At 38.9% G+C, this 15,562-nt stretch overlaps 1 protein-coding gene across 1 annotated transcript in view; it reads right to left on the reverse strand.

Annotated features, from left to right (window-relative positions):
• LOC150083785 (growth arrest-specific protein 2-like) overlaps positions 1 to 15,562 on the reverse strand; it is a 55,084-nt gene that overhangs the window by 20,686 nt on the left and 18,836 nt on the right. The window contains exons 2-3 of the mRNA XM_090374879.1: positions 5,422 to 5,560; positions 4,816 to 5,123 (exon numbers count right to left, since the gene is read on the reverse strand). Coding sequence (XP_090231005.1) covers positions 4,816 to 5,123; positions 5,422 to 5,560 — 447 coding nt within the window. The remainder of the gene's footprint in view (positions 1 to 4,815; positions 5,124 to 5,421; positions 5,561 to 15,562) is intronic.

A 15,562-nucleotide genomic window follows, 5' to 3' on the forward strand; every position in this document is an offset into this window, starting at 1 on the left:
TTTGGTGGCTCAAAGGCAACCAATGGCTCCCAAAAAGCAACACTTCTCAAGTTTATCAACAACAAGGAACCAAACCAACACCTGCAATGTCTATCGATATTTCTTAAAACTGATATCGCCTGCCATCTACTTTTTTTTTTTTTTTTTAAGCTGGTACCCCAGTTTGGGCAGCTGTGGATACAGGATTAGCTAACACCCATTGGTATAGCACTGCCTCCAGTGGGTGCGGTTTTCGTTCTTCCTAGGACAGAAAAAGACTGCTGTCTTCTGGTTCCTGGACCACAAGTAATACTTCTGATTAGTTGCGTGATATGATTTGCTGTGTGAACATGTTACATGTTCATTACACTTATAACATTGTAATTAACACGATTATATCATTGTATATATATCTATGTATGTACATAGCGGATTTGCCAGTTTCTGGCTAGGGCCCCTTGTTGTTTTGTTAATACTAATAAATAAGGAAAAAATAAGGCTTCCACATCTGGAGAAAATACGGATACAAAGGTAATCCAGCCTATATCGGGGAGCAGCGTGGGAGTGCGAGGCCAAATCCAGAATCATGGTACAAGTAGCTATCAGTTACAATAGCCATTTGCTTCTGGTCATTATTGATCGTAAGAAATGCTAAAACTGTCCTTAAGACTGGTGCTTCTGACAATCCATTACAACTGCTATTTTCCAGAAAGTTCCACCCTTTCGAATTCCTGAGTGATGTTTGATGCTTTTATCGCTGTTCATGTCCATTACTCACACACCTTTAAATCTCTGGCCTTCTCAGCGAACTAGTACACCCACAATGAAAGCAACGCGGAGATGGGGGAACCCCCTGGTGCCGTTAGATACTAAATGTTAGATACTTTACTTGTTCATGGCGGCCATACCCATAATTTATGTGCATCGCACTTTTTTAAAAGTAAATAACGTTGAATTAATGCACAAACTTGATAATTTTTAGCCCGTTTTGATTATCCCATTTAGTTTTAACTCAAAGCATATACCCCTTCTAGGTGGAACTATTTCAAGGCTGATCATTTTTTTTTTTTTTTTTTTCACATTGTTCAAAATGGGTTTTATTTTGGGTCTAGTGATAGACATTAAATGCAGTCTTTCCTCTATCTTATACATGAAATTTAAAAGAAGTATCTTATCTTAATGAACGTTATGTTAATCAAAATTTTTGTACTGACTGTATCTGCAAAATAAGTAAGGAAATAGAATTACGTTTCTAAATGGATATTATGAAAATAAGCAGGAAATGGATGAATGCAACTTAGGTCAGAAATTTACAAACTGCGATACTCTTTGGTAAAATATCTTATATCCAATATATGCACACGATGATAACAAGGATGCGTATGATGAACCGGGAACCGCGGTTTCGTTGTGCTCTGATCCATTTTTAGCCGTGAGGCAACACAAGTCATTTCCAATCCATTGTCATTTATCTCTGTCATCACCACTGCATTTGCATTTCCACGTACATCAACATGCAAATGACAGAAATAAATGGGTTGCAGGACTCTCCTCACGAATCTAGTGCATTCAGAGACACCCTAGCTCAGCTATTTATGACCATACGTATTTTTATGACGAACAAGACGTGCCGTTTCCGACAACGGACGAGCTCGCTCGCACAATCATGCCCTTTTCAAACTCCGTGATATCTTTACTACGTCCCATAACTGTTACTTTATCACTTTGACTTGCACGACCTGATGCAAATTGGTACTGCTCTGGCGTCCAAAGCTGTTCGGCTCTTTATACTGCGAGGTTTGCGGCATAGTCTATTACAGATGGGTTGGTCCCAGTTCAGTGATCGCTGAGTGCAAATTTTCAATACTACACAATATACATTAAAATCATTGAAACCTCGAATAAGGTGTAAACCAAATAAAACTTATTCCAGTTTTATTTGGTTTTCTCATAACACTACGAATAAAAACTCAATACAACAAACTTCCTAAAAACTCTAAAATGCTCTTCATCTTCCACAAGGTAAGTCAAATTTTCATTTCTCTTATCGCGTCCCTCACCTCTTGCCTAAAATCGGCATAATTCGTACGGTAAAAAAATAATGTGCTCGGTGGTCTCAGCCCCACGGTAACATCTTTGAATGCCTTCCAAAGAAGTCAAGTTTTATTTCAATCCACGACCTATTACCATCATTGTTTCATATAAACCAGCCTAACCATGGTGCCTCACTAGCCTTCTTTATATAAGAATAAAGCTGAAAGGTAAGCTCTCTCTACTTATCAAGGTCATCTATTTTTTGCCATATTGAGTCATTTGTTCTCTTACTTTCCTCTTTTAACCTTGGCCCGTCGCAAATTATGCGTATTCGAGGACAAGTATACCTACTTAATATTTCTGTAGTATTACTTTTGCTATTTTGGCTATTCAAGTGGGCCGTATGGAAATTTCGTCTTCACTCACCCTGCACCAAGGACCACCCAGATGGCAGCAGCTCTAAACATCAGACGTCTTCCTGCCATTATCCATGAGAGAAGACTCGTCTTTTCTGTGAAAATGATGGTTGGCATTATTTCGGAACCAGACCTCTGGGCTGACTGCGGATGGAAAATCCTAGTACCAAGCCTTCGGGCCAATCCAGTCCTCCAGGCCACCCCAAACCGGTTAAAGTTATCCAATCGGTTCTTACCTGTGAAAATGCTGCAGTACATATATCCTTGGATGGCGACCTCTAGAAGTTCGCATTAGATAAAAAATACAGGCAGAACTTACTCCATCGACTTCCTTCTCAGGACCCCGTCAGAGGACATTAGAACCTGCTCCCAATGACCTGTCCATCACTGCCATGGATCCATCACCACAGTGTTCCAACTTTCTGCGCCTGCTCAGATGACTCCAGCACTGTAAAAGGACTGCTCCCTGAAGAATTTAACTTGATAACATGTTGTGTAAATATTTTCATATGTAAATTTTTCAATTTTTTTCCAGTGTTTAAATCTACACTTGTATAATTAGCAATAATATTGTTTTTTTTTCTCCTATCTCATCCTTGTTTATTACATTGTATTAGCCTTTACTGTAAACCCCTGGCTTGTAGCCGTGAACGGTATTGTGTACGGCGTGTGCCTTTTGTATGCAATAAAAAGTTCTTCTTCTACTTTTGCATACCTAACACGTTTTCAGCAATTACCATAATCCCCTGCCTGAAATTACTTTCACTGCATCATCGGAAACAGTTCTGCAGACTTGAGGCTCCCCAGCAGGGTTGACCTGTATATCCCTGGACAGAATTCTGTCCGATATTTTGAAAAATTTTCCGAAGAGAAAGTTTTTCAAAATAAATACAAAATGCAAATTAGTGACTGTTACTATAGCATATTATGAAATTTTAGGTTATTACTAAAATTTATAAACTGTACACTGTTGTTTATAATTTACCAACCATTTATAGTTTTTAGTTTTCCACCTATTAACAATAGTTTATAAATTATAAACTGTTTTTGATACTCATTGACGGTCCTGGGCTATGCTCCTCTTATAATCCAAATAATGTGGATTTTTTTGCTGCTGCATGATTAACTCTTGGAAAATTGTCGGAATACTAAGCTGTCCTCTTTAGAAAAAAGGGAGAGTTAGTAATAAAAAGGTATAGCTGTCTACTTCAGAACAGAACCATCCCTTTTGCTACTATTACATAGCATTTATGTAATACTTTCAAATAGTGTATGTGAAATATACCACGCACCCTCTAGTCGAGGGCTTACAGGGATAAAGGAACAAACTGACTTAACAATAATGATAACTAAATAAATTATTAAAACCGAGAACAGGTTGATGTAAATTGAAAACCATTATATTTTCTTGAATGTTATCGTCTGTTATGTTGACAGACTTGTTATAATTGGTAGGTATTCAACGCCCACAAACTTAGCAGAAAGCTCTTGTGGCAGCGCTCTTGATCACTGAGGACTCGAGAACCAACTCGAGCCCGTAAATTGTGTGTGTGCGCGCCCTCTCTGGTATATTTCAAAAAACCCAAGGGGAACCAAGTATCTGGTGGAAAAACCTTAGCAAGACAGTTCAAGACCATAGACAGTTCAAAAGTCACTAGTCTCGAGCAGGCAATTAAATGCTCCAATTGCGGTGTACACTCCATTTACCGACCCATTCCAGCATTGCCAGATATTAAAGATCCAAAAATGTACTCCGTATTATTTAAGGATTTTATTTTCACAGTTCGTTGTAATGGCTGTATTTTTCAGATTTATGTCGACAATTTTATGAACGTGAAACTGATATTTGCGTTACAATATGTTCGTTAAAACGAAATTTTACATGAAGATACGAAGTGGCAGGAGATGGACGGTGATTTCTTTACACTGACGTGCGTTGTACCGACATGTCACTGTAGTAAATTATTTTGTTACTGGAGTGTAATGCGTGTAATTGCACACAGGTGCATTGTCAGATCTTTTCAGCTTTTTATAGACCTTTCATTCAAAGAAATTTCGTACTCCAAGCCAGCTAATTTCTCAACCTCTTGACCACCCGGCTAGTTAGTCTTGGTCAGTTGGTGCCGTAGCCAGTATTGCGGAAACGGATCAACTAAAAATAGTTCAACACAACGGTTGTCCCAGACTGACCACAAAACAGCAGCGATCTGGCAGTTCAGTGATGGCTCGGATTATCCACTTTTATACAATGGACTTTCCCGTAAAGGTATAATTAAAAACAGCCGATTCTTTTCTTCACTTCGGCTGTAAACTCTTCTCCATAAAATTTATGGAACTAAAAATACACCCAAATTTAAAGAATATATACATAATCGCGGAAACTTACTCTGTTGTCCAAGGCGGTAAGCTTTCTACGGATGGAAGGTGGTGTACTGCATCGGCTGGCCTGGCTGACATTTCTAGTTAGGGTACCGGTAGGACTTCCCATTCTGCTTAAGGAAGCAGATCTTGCTCGTAACTGGATACAGGGAGATGGAGACGAAGCAGAATCATAATCGGAGTCAGTGGAGTAATTATCTTCGTTATCTTCGAAGTCTTGAATTATGGGCCCCGGTGGATCGATACCATATTTGTTTGCAATTCTGGCCACTTCCAGAAGACAAAGAATAACCGTCCTGGCCTGGCTGTGATGAACTGAAAAACAAAACTGAGAAATGTTGAATCGTCTTATCCTTATTATTTTTCAAAGATTAACCTTTTTTTCTATAAAATTCAATTCTTAAAAGATATGTTTGATGCCATCTTAAAAATTCTAAAATTTGATGAGCAGACCATTTTTGAGAGGTATGAAAAATTATTTTCTTAAAAGTGGTGTACGCATCACATGACCTGCATATTAATATGGGCAGTAATAATAATGTCAAATACTTATGTTCCCCTGCTACTGGTACAGTGATTCCGTTGGCATAAACATAAGCTTAGAAATCCTTACCTAGACCCTCAGACTCAAAAAGGACGGCTTCATGAACTCCAAACTGTTGACACCACTTCACGAAGGTAGCAATGTTGTCTCGTGCATAAAAAGATTCCGATTTCGCATCTTCCCAGCCTTTTAACTTTACAGCAGGAACCTGTAAATTAAAGCGACAGAAGTGTTTTTATTAGAACGAAAAAAAGAAAATAATGTAGAGTGAATACCGGGTATTAATGCACATAGGGAAAAAAATTTTACACGTAGCCAAAAGAGGCAACTAAGTCGGCTACAAAACACATCCATCTCATGCTTGAAGGAACTCATGACGAGTTGCTTTAGCCTTATTCCTGAAATAAACAGCGTAACTTCCTAAGGAGAAATGTATTTAATTTTAACGTGTGACATTACGCAATGTCAGCTGAAAAATTACTTCCACGACTGTGGGCAAGTAGTCTGTTCAAAGTAACAGCCTCATCTGGGTGAAAAACGCGAATTTCGGGAGGATAAAACCGAGCTCACCTCTTGCTGTACCGTAACTCGGCCACAATATGAAAGAGTCCATGAAAATTCATTTCATCTGGACGGATTCCGACCTGTATTTTTTAAACAGGGTGATCGGACCAATGCTCATTCACTCTTGAATTTCAGTTCTCTAGGGAACTGGAGGCCAGAAGCTTCATCATCATCAGCCATTTTCAATCCACTGCAGGATGAAGGCCTCTCCAGCAACTTTCCAGTTCCTTCTGTTTTGAGCACTGGCCATCCATTTACTATCCAAAAACTCATGAATTTCATCTATCCATCTCCGCCTTTGTCTTCCAGGTTTTCTTCTAGCTCCTCTTGGGTACCATTCTGTTATTTTCTTAGTCCATCTGTCATCATGTCTTCGAGCTATGTGTCCTGCCGAAGACCATTTTAGTTCTTTACTTTTGATAAGAATGTCCCTTAGCATTAGCATTAGCATTAGCATTAGCATTAGCAGAAGCATATGATGCAAGAAAGCAAGCTTATTCAGCATCAGCCAAAAAAAAAAAAAAAAAAAACCCACTCCCATTTCACCCCTCCGTTCGTTCGAAATACCTGTCCAGTTGAGCTTTAAATTTGTTTAGGCTATCAACTTCAACAACAAGTGATGGAAGTCGGTTCCAGCAACCAACCACCCGCTGGCCAAAGGCAAATTTCCGCACATCTATCCGACATCCGTCCTTCCTCAGTTTGAATTTATGCCCTCTGAGGTGATTATTCTGAGAAAGATGAAGAATCCCATTGGCATTGAGCATGCTCAAACCATTCAAAGCCTTATACACCTCTATCAGATCACCTCGCCGGTGCCTAGTCTCCAAACTCTGTAATTTGCAAAATTTAAGCCTTTCTTCGTAAGAGCAACCCTTTGTTCCATTTACTAATCTTGTTGCCCTTCTCTGTACCCGTTCCAGCAGCTCTACATCCTTCTTGAAATGAGGCCTCCAGACCTGTATACAGTACTCAAGATGTGGCCTTACCATTGCCTTATACAAGGGAATAATCACCTCCTTATCCCTGCTAGAAAAATTCCTGTATATCATTGACAAGACACCATGAGCTACTCTTGCAGCTCGTCTGCACTGCTCAGAGAACTTCATATCTGCCTGCACAATTACCCCCAGGTCCTTTTCATTCTCCACCACTGTCAGTGTAGTACCGCAGAGTTGATACGTTGCTCTGGGGTTACTGTTTCCCATATGCAGCACTTTACATTTGTCGATGTTAAACCTCATTTGCCACCTCTCAGCCCATCTGTTCAACCTTTCCAGATCCTGTTGCAGCAGCATAGCGTCAGTATTGTCCTTAACGACCCTGCCAACCTTTGTATCATCTGCAAACTTGGACATTAAACTTGATATCCCATCATCAATATCATTCATAAACACCGAAAACAACAACGGACCCAACACTGAACCTTGAGGAACTCCACTAATAACATTAGTCCACGTTGAGCAGTGTCCATTGATTACCACTCTCTGTCTTCTGCCACTCAACCATCCCCTTATCCATAGCAGCAATTTGCCTCCAATGCCACACTGCTCCAATTTGTGCAGCAGTCTTCCATGTGCAACAGTATCAAAAGCCTTTCTAAGATCCAAATATATAATATCAAAGTTATTCCCTGCATCCAGTTCTTTTGTGACTACATCATAGTATCCAATCAAATTGGTCAGGCAAGACCTGCCCTTAACAAAACCATGCTGCGTCTGAGCTATAACTGAATTCTTGTCTAGATGATCCTGCAGTGCTTCTTTAACCAGTGCCTCCATTAATTTACCTGGGACAGAAGTTAAACCAACAGGTCTATAATTACTTGTGTCAGCCTTTGATCCTCCTTTGTGAATTGGGGTTACATTTGCACATCTCCAGTCTATGGGTACCTCCCCTGAGTCCAAAGAAGCTCTCATAATTATGGCTAGGGGTTTGCATACTTCCTTTGCTGCCTCCTTTAATATAACTGGATAGATCCCATCCACCCCAGGTGCCTTTTTTATGTTTATCCTCAACAATCTCTCCTCCACTTTCCTCTCAGTTATTACAAAATCATCCAGCTCACTGCCAATGTTTACTTTACCTACATCATTCTCCTTCCTGAATAACTCCTCATGCGTGAATGTAGATGCAAAATACTCGTTTAGATTGTTAGCCACCTGAGCAGGATCCTCAACTGTTGAACCATCAATATCCAGTGGACCAATCTGATTCATCCCTTTCCTTTTCGAGTTCAAGTATGTAAAGAACTCTTTTCTGTTTTTCTTTGCATCCTTTGCCAAGGATTTTTCATAGTCTGCCTTTGCCTGCCTAATCTCCTTTGTGACTTGGTTACAGACCAACTTATATCTATCATAGGCTTCCATGTCACCCATTAATTTGTATGTATCCCATGCATTTTTCTTCTCTGCCACATGTCTCATTAGTTCATGTGACAACCATTTAGGCCTAAACCTTGAACAATATTTCTTACTTGAGTTTGCTGCCTAATCCATGTGTTTCTCTTCTTATCTAACAGTCTGATTCCCAATATAATTCGTTCCATTCTTCGCTGTGTAGTTCTCAGCTTCTCTTCCATTCTTTTGGTGAGTGCCCAAGTTTCACTTCCATAAGTCATGGTGGGGAGTATACATTGATTCATTATTTTACGTTTCAGACAAACTGGGATATTGCTCTTCAGTATGTGACTATATTTCCTGAATGCTATCCATCCAAAATTTATTCTTCTCTTGACTTCCAGCCATTTATCATTATTACAGCTAATAACTTGTCCCAGATAAGTATATGACTCCACCTTTTCAATTACTGCTCCTTCAATCATTATTTCCCTTTCCGTGGCATACTTGTTCATCATTACTTTTGTTTTAGCCATATTCATCTTTAGTCCAAAATCCTTACTAACTGTGCATAACTGATTAAGATTTTCCTCTAATTCTTTGGGATCGTGGCTTATGACCACAATGTCATCTGCAAATCGTAAATGGTTTCGGTACTCTCAGTTCACATTGACTCCTTTCTGCGACCAGTCTAATCTTCTGAAAGCTTCCTCAAGGGTAGCAGTAAACAGCTTCGGAGATATTGTGTCTCCTTGTCGAACTCCTTTCTCGATTTTAAATTTGCTACTATCTTTGTCTAGTCTAATAAAGGAGGTAGTACTCTATTTTATTTCCTTCAAAATCATAATATATGGGGTATCAATGCCTTGTCTTTCCAGTGCCCGAAACATTGCCTTATGCTGTATGGAGTCAAATGCCTTTTCATAATCCACAAATGCCAGGCATAATGGTGTTTTATATTCATTTGCTTTCTCCATTAGCTGTCATATTACATGAAGGTGATCCATAGTTGAGAATCCTGTCCTAAAGCCAGCTTGCTCTTTCGGTTGATTCTCATCAAGTATTCTTTCTAATCTGTTAGTAATGACCCTTGTGAACAACTTGTAGATGTGGGATAACAAGCTAATTGGTCTATAATTTCCAATTTCTGATTTATCTCCTTTCTTATGCAGCAAAACTATGATTGCATTATTCCACTGCTTAGGCGTCACACCTTTTCTAATGCACTTTGTGAAGAGCCTTGCCAGTTTTTGTGTTATGTCTCTTCCTCCCAATTTTAACAACTCTACAGTAACTTCGTCTTCCCCAGGGGCTTTCTGATTCTTCAATTTGTTCAATGCATGTTCTACCTCATCAGGAAGAATATCGGGTATGTCGTGTGTGTTGCTACTTTGCAATCCATCTTCCCCACTGCTGGTATCATTCCCTCGCTCCTTGTATAATTCTCTATAGTAGTCTTCTGCTATTTGAATTATGCCTTCTCTGCTGTTTATAAGTACACCATCGCTATTCTTCAGTTTCAGTATCATTTGTCTTTCTGTATTACTGCTCATGGCTGCTGATTTAAATCCTTTGTTTTCCCTTAATGCTTGTTCTACTTTTCTTGTGTTAAATCTTCTTATGTCCTCTCTGAGTCTCTTTCTAATGGCTTTGCATAACTCAGTATACTCAATTTTCTCGTTGCCAGTGTTTTTCTTACTCTTCATTTGTCGTCTTCGGTTCATCATGACAAGTGTTTCTTGACTAATATTTTCTTCTTTGGATTTCTTTTTTCCTATAGGTTTCTTGCGCTTTATCACTTTCAGAAAGTTGTAATATTCCTCGTTGATATCTCGGTCCTGAGCAGAAGCTCAAACTTGTTTTTAAGTTCCAGTACATACTGCTTTTTCTCCTCCTCTGTTATCTCAAAGACCTTTGTATTATTTACTCGAGTCAGTTTTTTCCTTTCCTTTCCTACATCTATATCAAGTGCACATCTTACCATTCTGTGATCACTTCCAACATTTACCTTATTCAGGACGGTAACATCATTCACAATATATCTTCTGTTAGTGAGGATGAAGTCGATTTCATTAGTTGATAATCCATTTGGACTCTTCCATGTCCACTTTCTGTTCACCCTTTTCTTGAAAAAAGTGTTCATTACTGACATTCCTTGAGATTCTGCAAATTCCACAAGTCTTTCACCTCTTTTATTGCTTTCAGCAATTCCAAAATTTCCTATAGTTTCTGTTTTGCCTTTTTCCAACCTTAGCATTGAAGTCCCCCATAATAATAGTGTAGTGGGTTTTCTGCTCATCTAGAAGACTCTCAATTTCGGTGTACATTTCTTCAACCTCTTCATCATCATGGCTCGATGTTGGTGCATAAATCATTATAATCTTTAGCTTGTACCTCTTAGAAATCTTGAGTATTAGCCTACAAGACTCCAACTGGGAGCGAAGTCATTTTTTAATAACTGAGAGCAAAGTGTACGAGAAAGTTTTGAAGTTAAACATGAGAAAGGCACCTGGGATGGATGGGATCTATCCATTTATATTAAGGAGGCAGAAAAGGAAGTAAACAAAACATAGCCTTAATTACGAAAACATCCTCGGACTCAGAGGAAGTCCCCACGGACTGTACAACCGTTTCCCCAATTCACAAATGGGGACAAAGATTCACACGAGTAATTACAGACTGTTACTTTAAGTACTGTTCTAGGGAAAGTAATGGAGCCACCTGTTAAAGAATAATTGCAGGAACATGTATAGAAGAATGCAGTAATAATTCAGTCACTGCGTGAATTTGTTAAGGGGAAGTCTTGTCTGACCAATTTCATTGGATACTACTATGTGGTCACAAAAGAACTGGATGCAAAAAATAATTTTTAAATCATCGACTTGGATTTCAGGAAAGATTTTGATGCTGTTTCATGTGGAAGACTATATGTACAAATTAGAGCAATATGGCAATAAGGGCAAATTGCTGCTATGGACAAAAGGATGGTTGAGTGGCATAGGACAGAGAATGGAAATGGTTTGCTCAGGGTTCACTGTTGGGCCCGTGTTATCTATATTTATTAGTGATATTGATGAAGGTATATTAGGCTTAATGTCCAAGTTTGCAGATGATACAAAGATTGGCAAGGTTGTTAATGACGATACTGATAATATGGTACTGGAGCAGGATCTAAAAAAGTTCGGAAGATGGGCTGAGAAATGGTAACAGATGTTTAACATTGACAAATGCAAAGTATTGCATATGAGTAGAAGTAACCCCAGTGAAATATACCAACTGTAAGGTACTACACTCAGAGTAGTAAAAATGAAAAATACTACCGTGTTATTGGGAAGTCGGATATGAAATTTTCTGAGCAGTACAAACAGGCTGCCAGAGCAGCTTATGGGGTTTTGTTAATGATATACAGCAATTTTGATAGCATGGATAAGGAGGCGATATCCCTTTGTATAAGGCAATTATCAGGCCACGCATTGAGTACTGTATACAGGTCAGGAGGCCACATTTTAGGAAGGATGTAGAGTTGCTAGAAGGAGTATACAAAGAAGAGCAACAAGATTGATGTGGAGTACAAAGGAGTGCTCTTACCAAGAAAGGTCCAAGTTCTGCAAATTCCAGCGACTGGAGGCTACACAACCGCAAGGTAATCTGATTGAGGTGTGTAAGGCCTTGAATGGGTTGAACAGGCTCAATGCTTCCTTAGGGGGCATAAATTCAAATTGAGGAAAGACAGTTGCAGAATAGATGTGTGGAAATTTTCTTTAGCCAGCAGCATTAGCATTAGTAGAGGCATATGATGCAGGAAAGCAAGCTTATGCAGCATCAGCCAAAAAAAAAAAAAAAAAAAAAAACCTCCCGTTCAATTCGTTCCAAATGCCTGTCCAGCTGAGCCTTTAATTTATTTAAACTATCAACTTCCACAACAAAAGATGGAAGCCTGTTCCACCAATCAACTACCCGCTGACTAAAGGCAAATTTCGGCACATCTATTCTACAACTGTCTTTTCTCAATTTGAAACTGTACCCTCTCAGGTTCTTAATCTGAGCAAGAGGAAGAATCCCATCAGCATTCAACTTGCTCAATCCATCCAAGGTCTTATACATCTCAATCAGATCAGCTAGCATGTGCCTAATCTCCAGGCGCTGCAATTAGCAGAACTTAAGCCTTGATAAGAGCATCTCTTTCTTGCCCTTCTTTGTATTCATTCTAGCAACTCTACAACATCTTTCCTAAAATGAGGCCTCTAGACCTGTACACAGTACTCAAGGAGTGGCCTAATCATTGCCTTGTATAACGGGATAATCATCTCACTATCCCAGCTAGCAAAATTCCTATATATCATTGACAGGCCGTCTGCACTACTCAGCGAACTTCATATTTGACTGCTGAATCACTCCCAGGTCTTATTCACTTTCCATTTCCCTGTGTACTACCACACAGTTAGTACGTTTCTCTTCGGTCAAATTGCAGTCTTGTCTTTATTGCTACCCATATGCAGTACTTTGCATTTGTCAATGTTAAACTTTAGTTGCCATTTTTCAGCCCATTTGCCCAACTTATCTACATCCAGTTGGAGTAGCATACTGCCTTTACTGTCGTTAACAACCCTGCCAACCTTTATATCATCTGCAAACTTGGACATTAAACCTGATATACTCTCATGAATATCATTGATAAATATACAAAACAACAATTGGCCAAACACCGAACCCTGGAGAACCCTACTAATAACATTTGTCCACGAAGAGCAGTGCCTATTGATTACCACTCTCTGTCGTCTCCCACTCAACCATCCCTTTATGAATTGTAGCAACTTACCATTAATTCCATATCTCTCCAATTTGAACAGCAGTCTTCCATATGCAACACTACCAAAAGCTTTCCTGAAATCGAAGTATATGATATTAAAATTATTTTTGACATTCAGTTCCTTTGTGACCACATCATAGTATCCAATCATATTGATCAGACAAGACCTCCCTTTTTGACAAACCCATGCCATGTCTTAACTATTACTGCAGTCTTGTCTAGATGATCCTGCAATGCTTGTTTAACAAGTGATTCCATTATTTTCCCCGGAATAAAAGTTACACTATCAGATCTATAGTTATTTGTGTCACCTTTTGAACCCCGTTTGTGAATTGGTGATACATTTGAACACCTCCAATCCATTGGAACTTCTTTTGAGTTCAAGGAAGCTCTCATAATTATAACTAAGGGATTGTTTACTTCCTTTCTGTTTCCTTTAATGTAACTGGATAGATCCCGTTCACCCCAGGTGCCTTTTTTATATTTAACTTCAACAATTTCTCATCCACTTTGCTATCAGTTATTACAAAATCACTTAGCTCTCTGTTAGTTTGATAAACTTGTGGCACAACCCTCATTGAATAAATCCTCATGTGTGAATGTAGATGCAAAATATTCATTCAGTTTGTTACCTACATGACCATGGTTACAATAGTCAACCCATCTATGTTAAGTAGTCCAATCTGATTCATCCCCTTTTTTTCTAGAGTTTACCTAAGTAAAGAACTCTTTGCTGGTTTTCTTTGCATCCTTTGCCAAAGATTTCTCGTAATGGGCTGAGAAGTGGCAAGTGAAGTTTAACATTGACAAATTCAAAGTACTGTGTATGGGTGGAAGTAACCCCAGAGAAACGTACCAACTGTGTGGTACTACACTTAAGGAGGTAAAAAATGAAAAAACCTGGGCGTAATTGTGCAGTCAGATATGAAGTTTTCTGAGCAATGCAGACAGGCTTCCAGGGCAGGTCATGGGGTTTTATCAATGATATATAGGAATTTTGCTAGCAGGGGAAAAGAAGGTGAGTGTCCGTCTGAATAAGGCAAAAGTCAGGCCACGCCTTGAGTACTGCGTACAGGTCTGGAGGCTTCCTCATTTTAGGAAGGATGGAGATTTGCTTGAGCGTGTACAAAGAAGGGCAACAAGATTTGGTGAGGGGAACAAAGGAATTTAAGCCTCTGTCTCTCTCTCTCTTGCTCTTACCAAGAGATTGTTAAGTTCTGCAAATTGCAGCGGCTGGAGACTAGGTACCTGCGAGGTGATCTGATTGAGGTGTATAAGACCTTGAATGGGTTGAGCACACTGAATTCTGATGGGATTCTTTTACTTGTTCGGATCACGAACCTTAAATAAATTTAAGGAGGAACTGGACAAACAGTTAGAGCAAATTGTTTTGTAATTTTTTTTTTTTTTTTTTTGGCGGATGCTGTATAAACTCATACACTTGCTTTCTTGCATCACATGCCACTACTACTACTACTACCTCCTTTGTGAATTGATTACAAACTAGTGTATATCTGCCATAGGCGTCTGTCTCATCTGGTACTTTATATGCATCCCATACATTTTTCTTTTCTGCCACCAGCCTCATTAATTCATCTGATATTCATTTCGGCCTAAACTTTGAACAGTATTTCTTATTTGGAATGAAAAGCCTCGTAGCCTCCAAAATTAAGTCCCTGAAGGCTTCCCATTTAGAATTCAACGTTGGTAACATCACCAGTTGATCCCACTGTACAGAATTAAAAATTGTCTGAGACCCCTGTAGTCACCTTTACAAATCAAAAAAAATCCGAAAAAAACAATGATAAATAACTAAAATAAATAATAATAATTAATAAATAAAAAAATAATAAAATAAAAAATAAATAAAAAGGAAATTAAACCTAACATCCTATGCGCTTCCCTTACCCGAAAGTACTATCCAGGTGACCTTTGAATTTCCCCAAACTGTCGGCCTCTACCACCAATGAAGGCAACTTATTCCAGTAATTTATAACTCGCTGGCTAAAATAGAACTTCCTGCAGTCCAATCTAAACATTTCCCCCCGTAACTTGAATTTACGTCCCCTAGTTCTAGCATCATTTATAATCTTGAAAATTTCGTCCTCATTCATTTTACCGAAGCCTCTCAGAGCCTTAAACACCTCAATCAAATCTCCTCTAAGGTGTCTAGTTTCCAAACTCTGCAACCCACATATTCGAAGTCTTTCTTCATAAGGACGCCCTTTTGCCGATCTCACCAGGCGAGTTTCCCTTCTTTGCACCCTTTCAAGAAGCTCGATATCTTTCTTCAGGTGCGGTCTCCATACTTGAACACAGTATTCCAAGTGTGGTCTAACATAAGCCTTATATAATGGGATTATATAATTCCATAAGCCTTATATAATTATATAAATAACATAAGCCTTATATAATGGGATTATATAATTCCCCCAATATAAGACATTCTGATTTACTTGCCCACTATATTTCTCTGCACAATTGCTCATTATACTCA

The sequence above is a fragment of the Mastigoproctus giganteus genome, chromosome 6 (genome assembly GCF_048544385.1).
Source record: "Mastigoproctus giganteus isolate SK-2022 chromosome 6, ASM4854438v1, whole genome shotgun sequence".
In the NCBI taxonomy this organism is placed as follows: Eukaryota; Metazoa; Arthropoda; class Arachnida; order Uropygi; family Thelyphonidae; genus Mastigoproctus; species Mastigoproctus giganteus.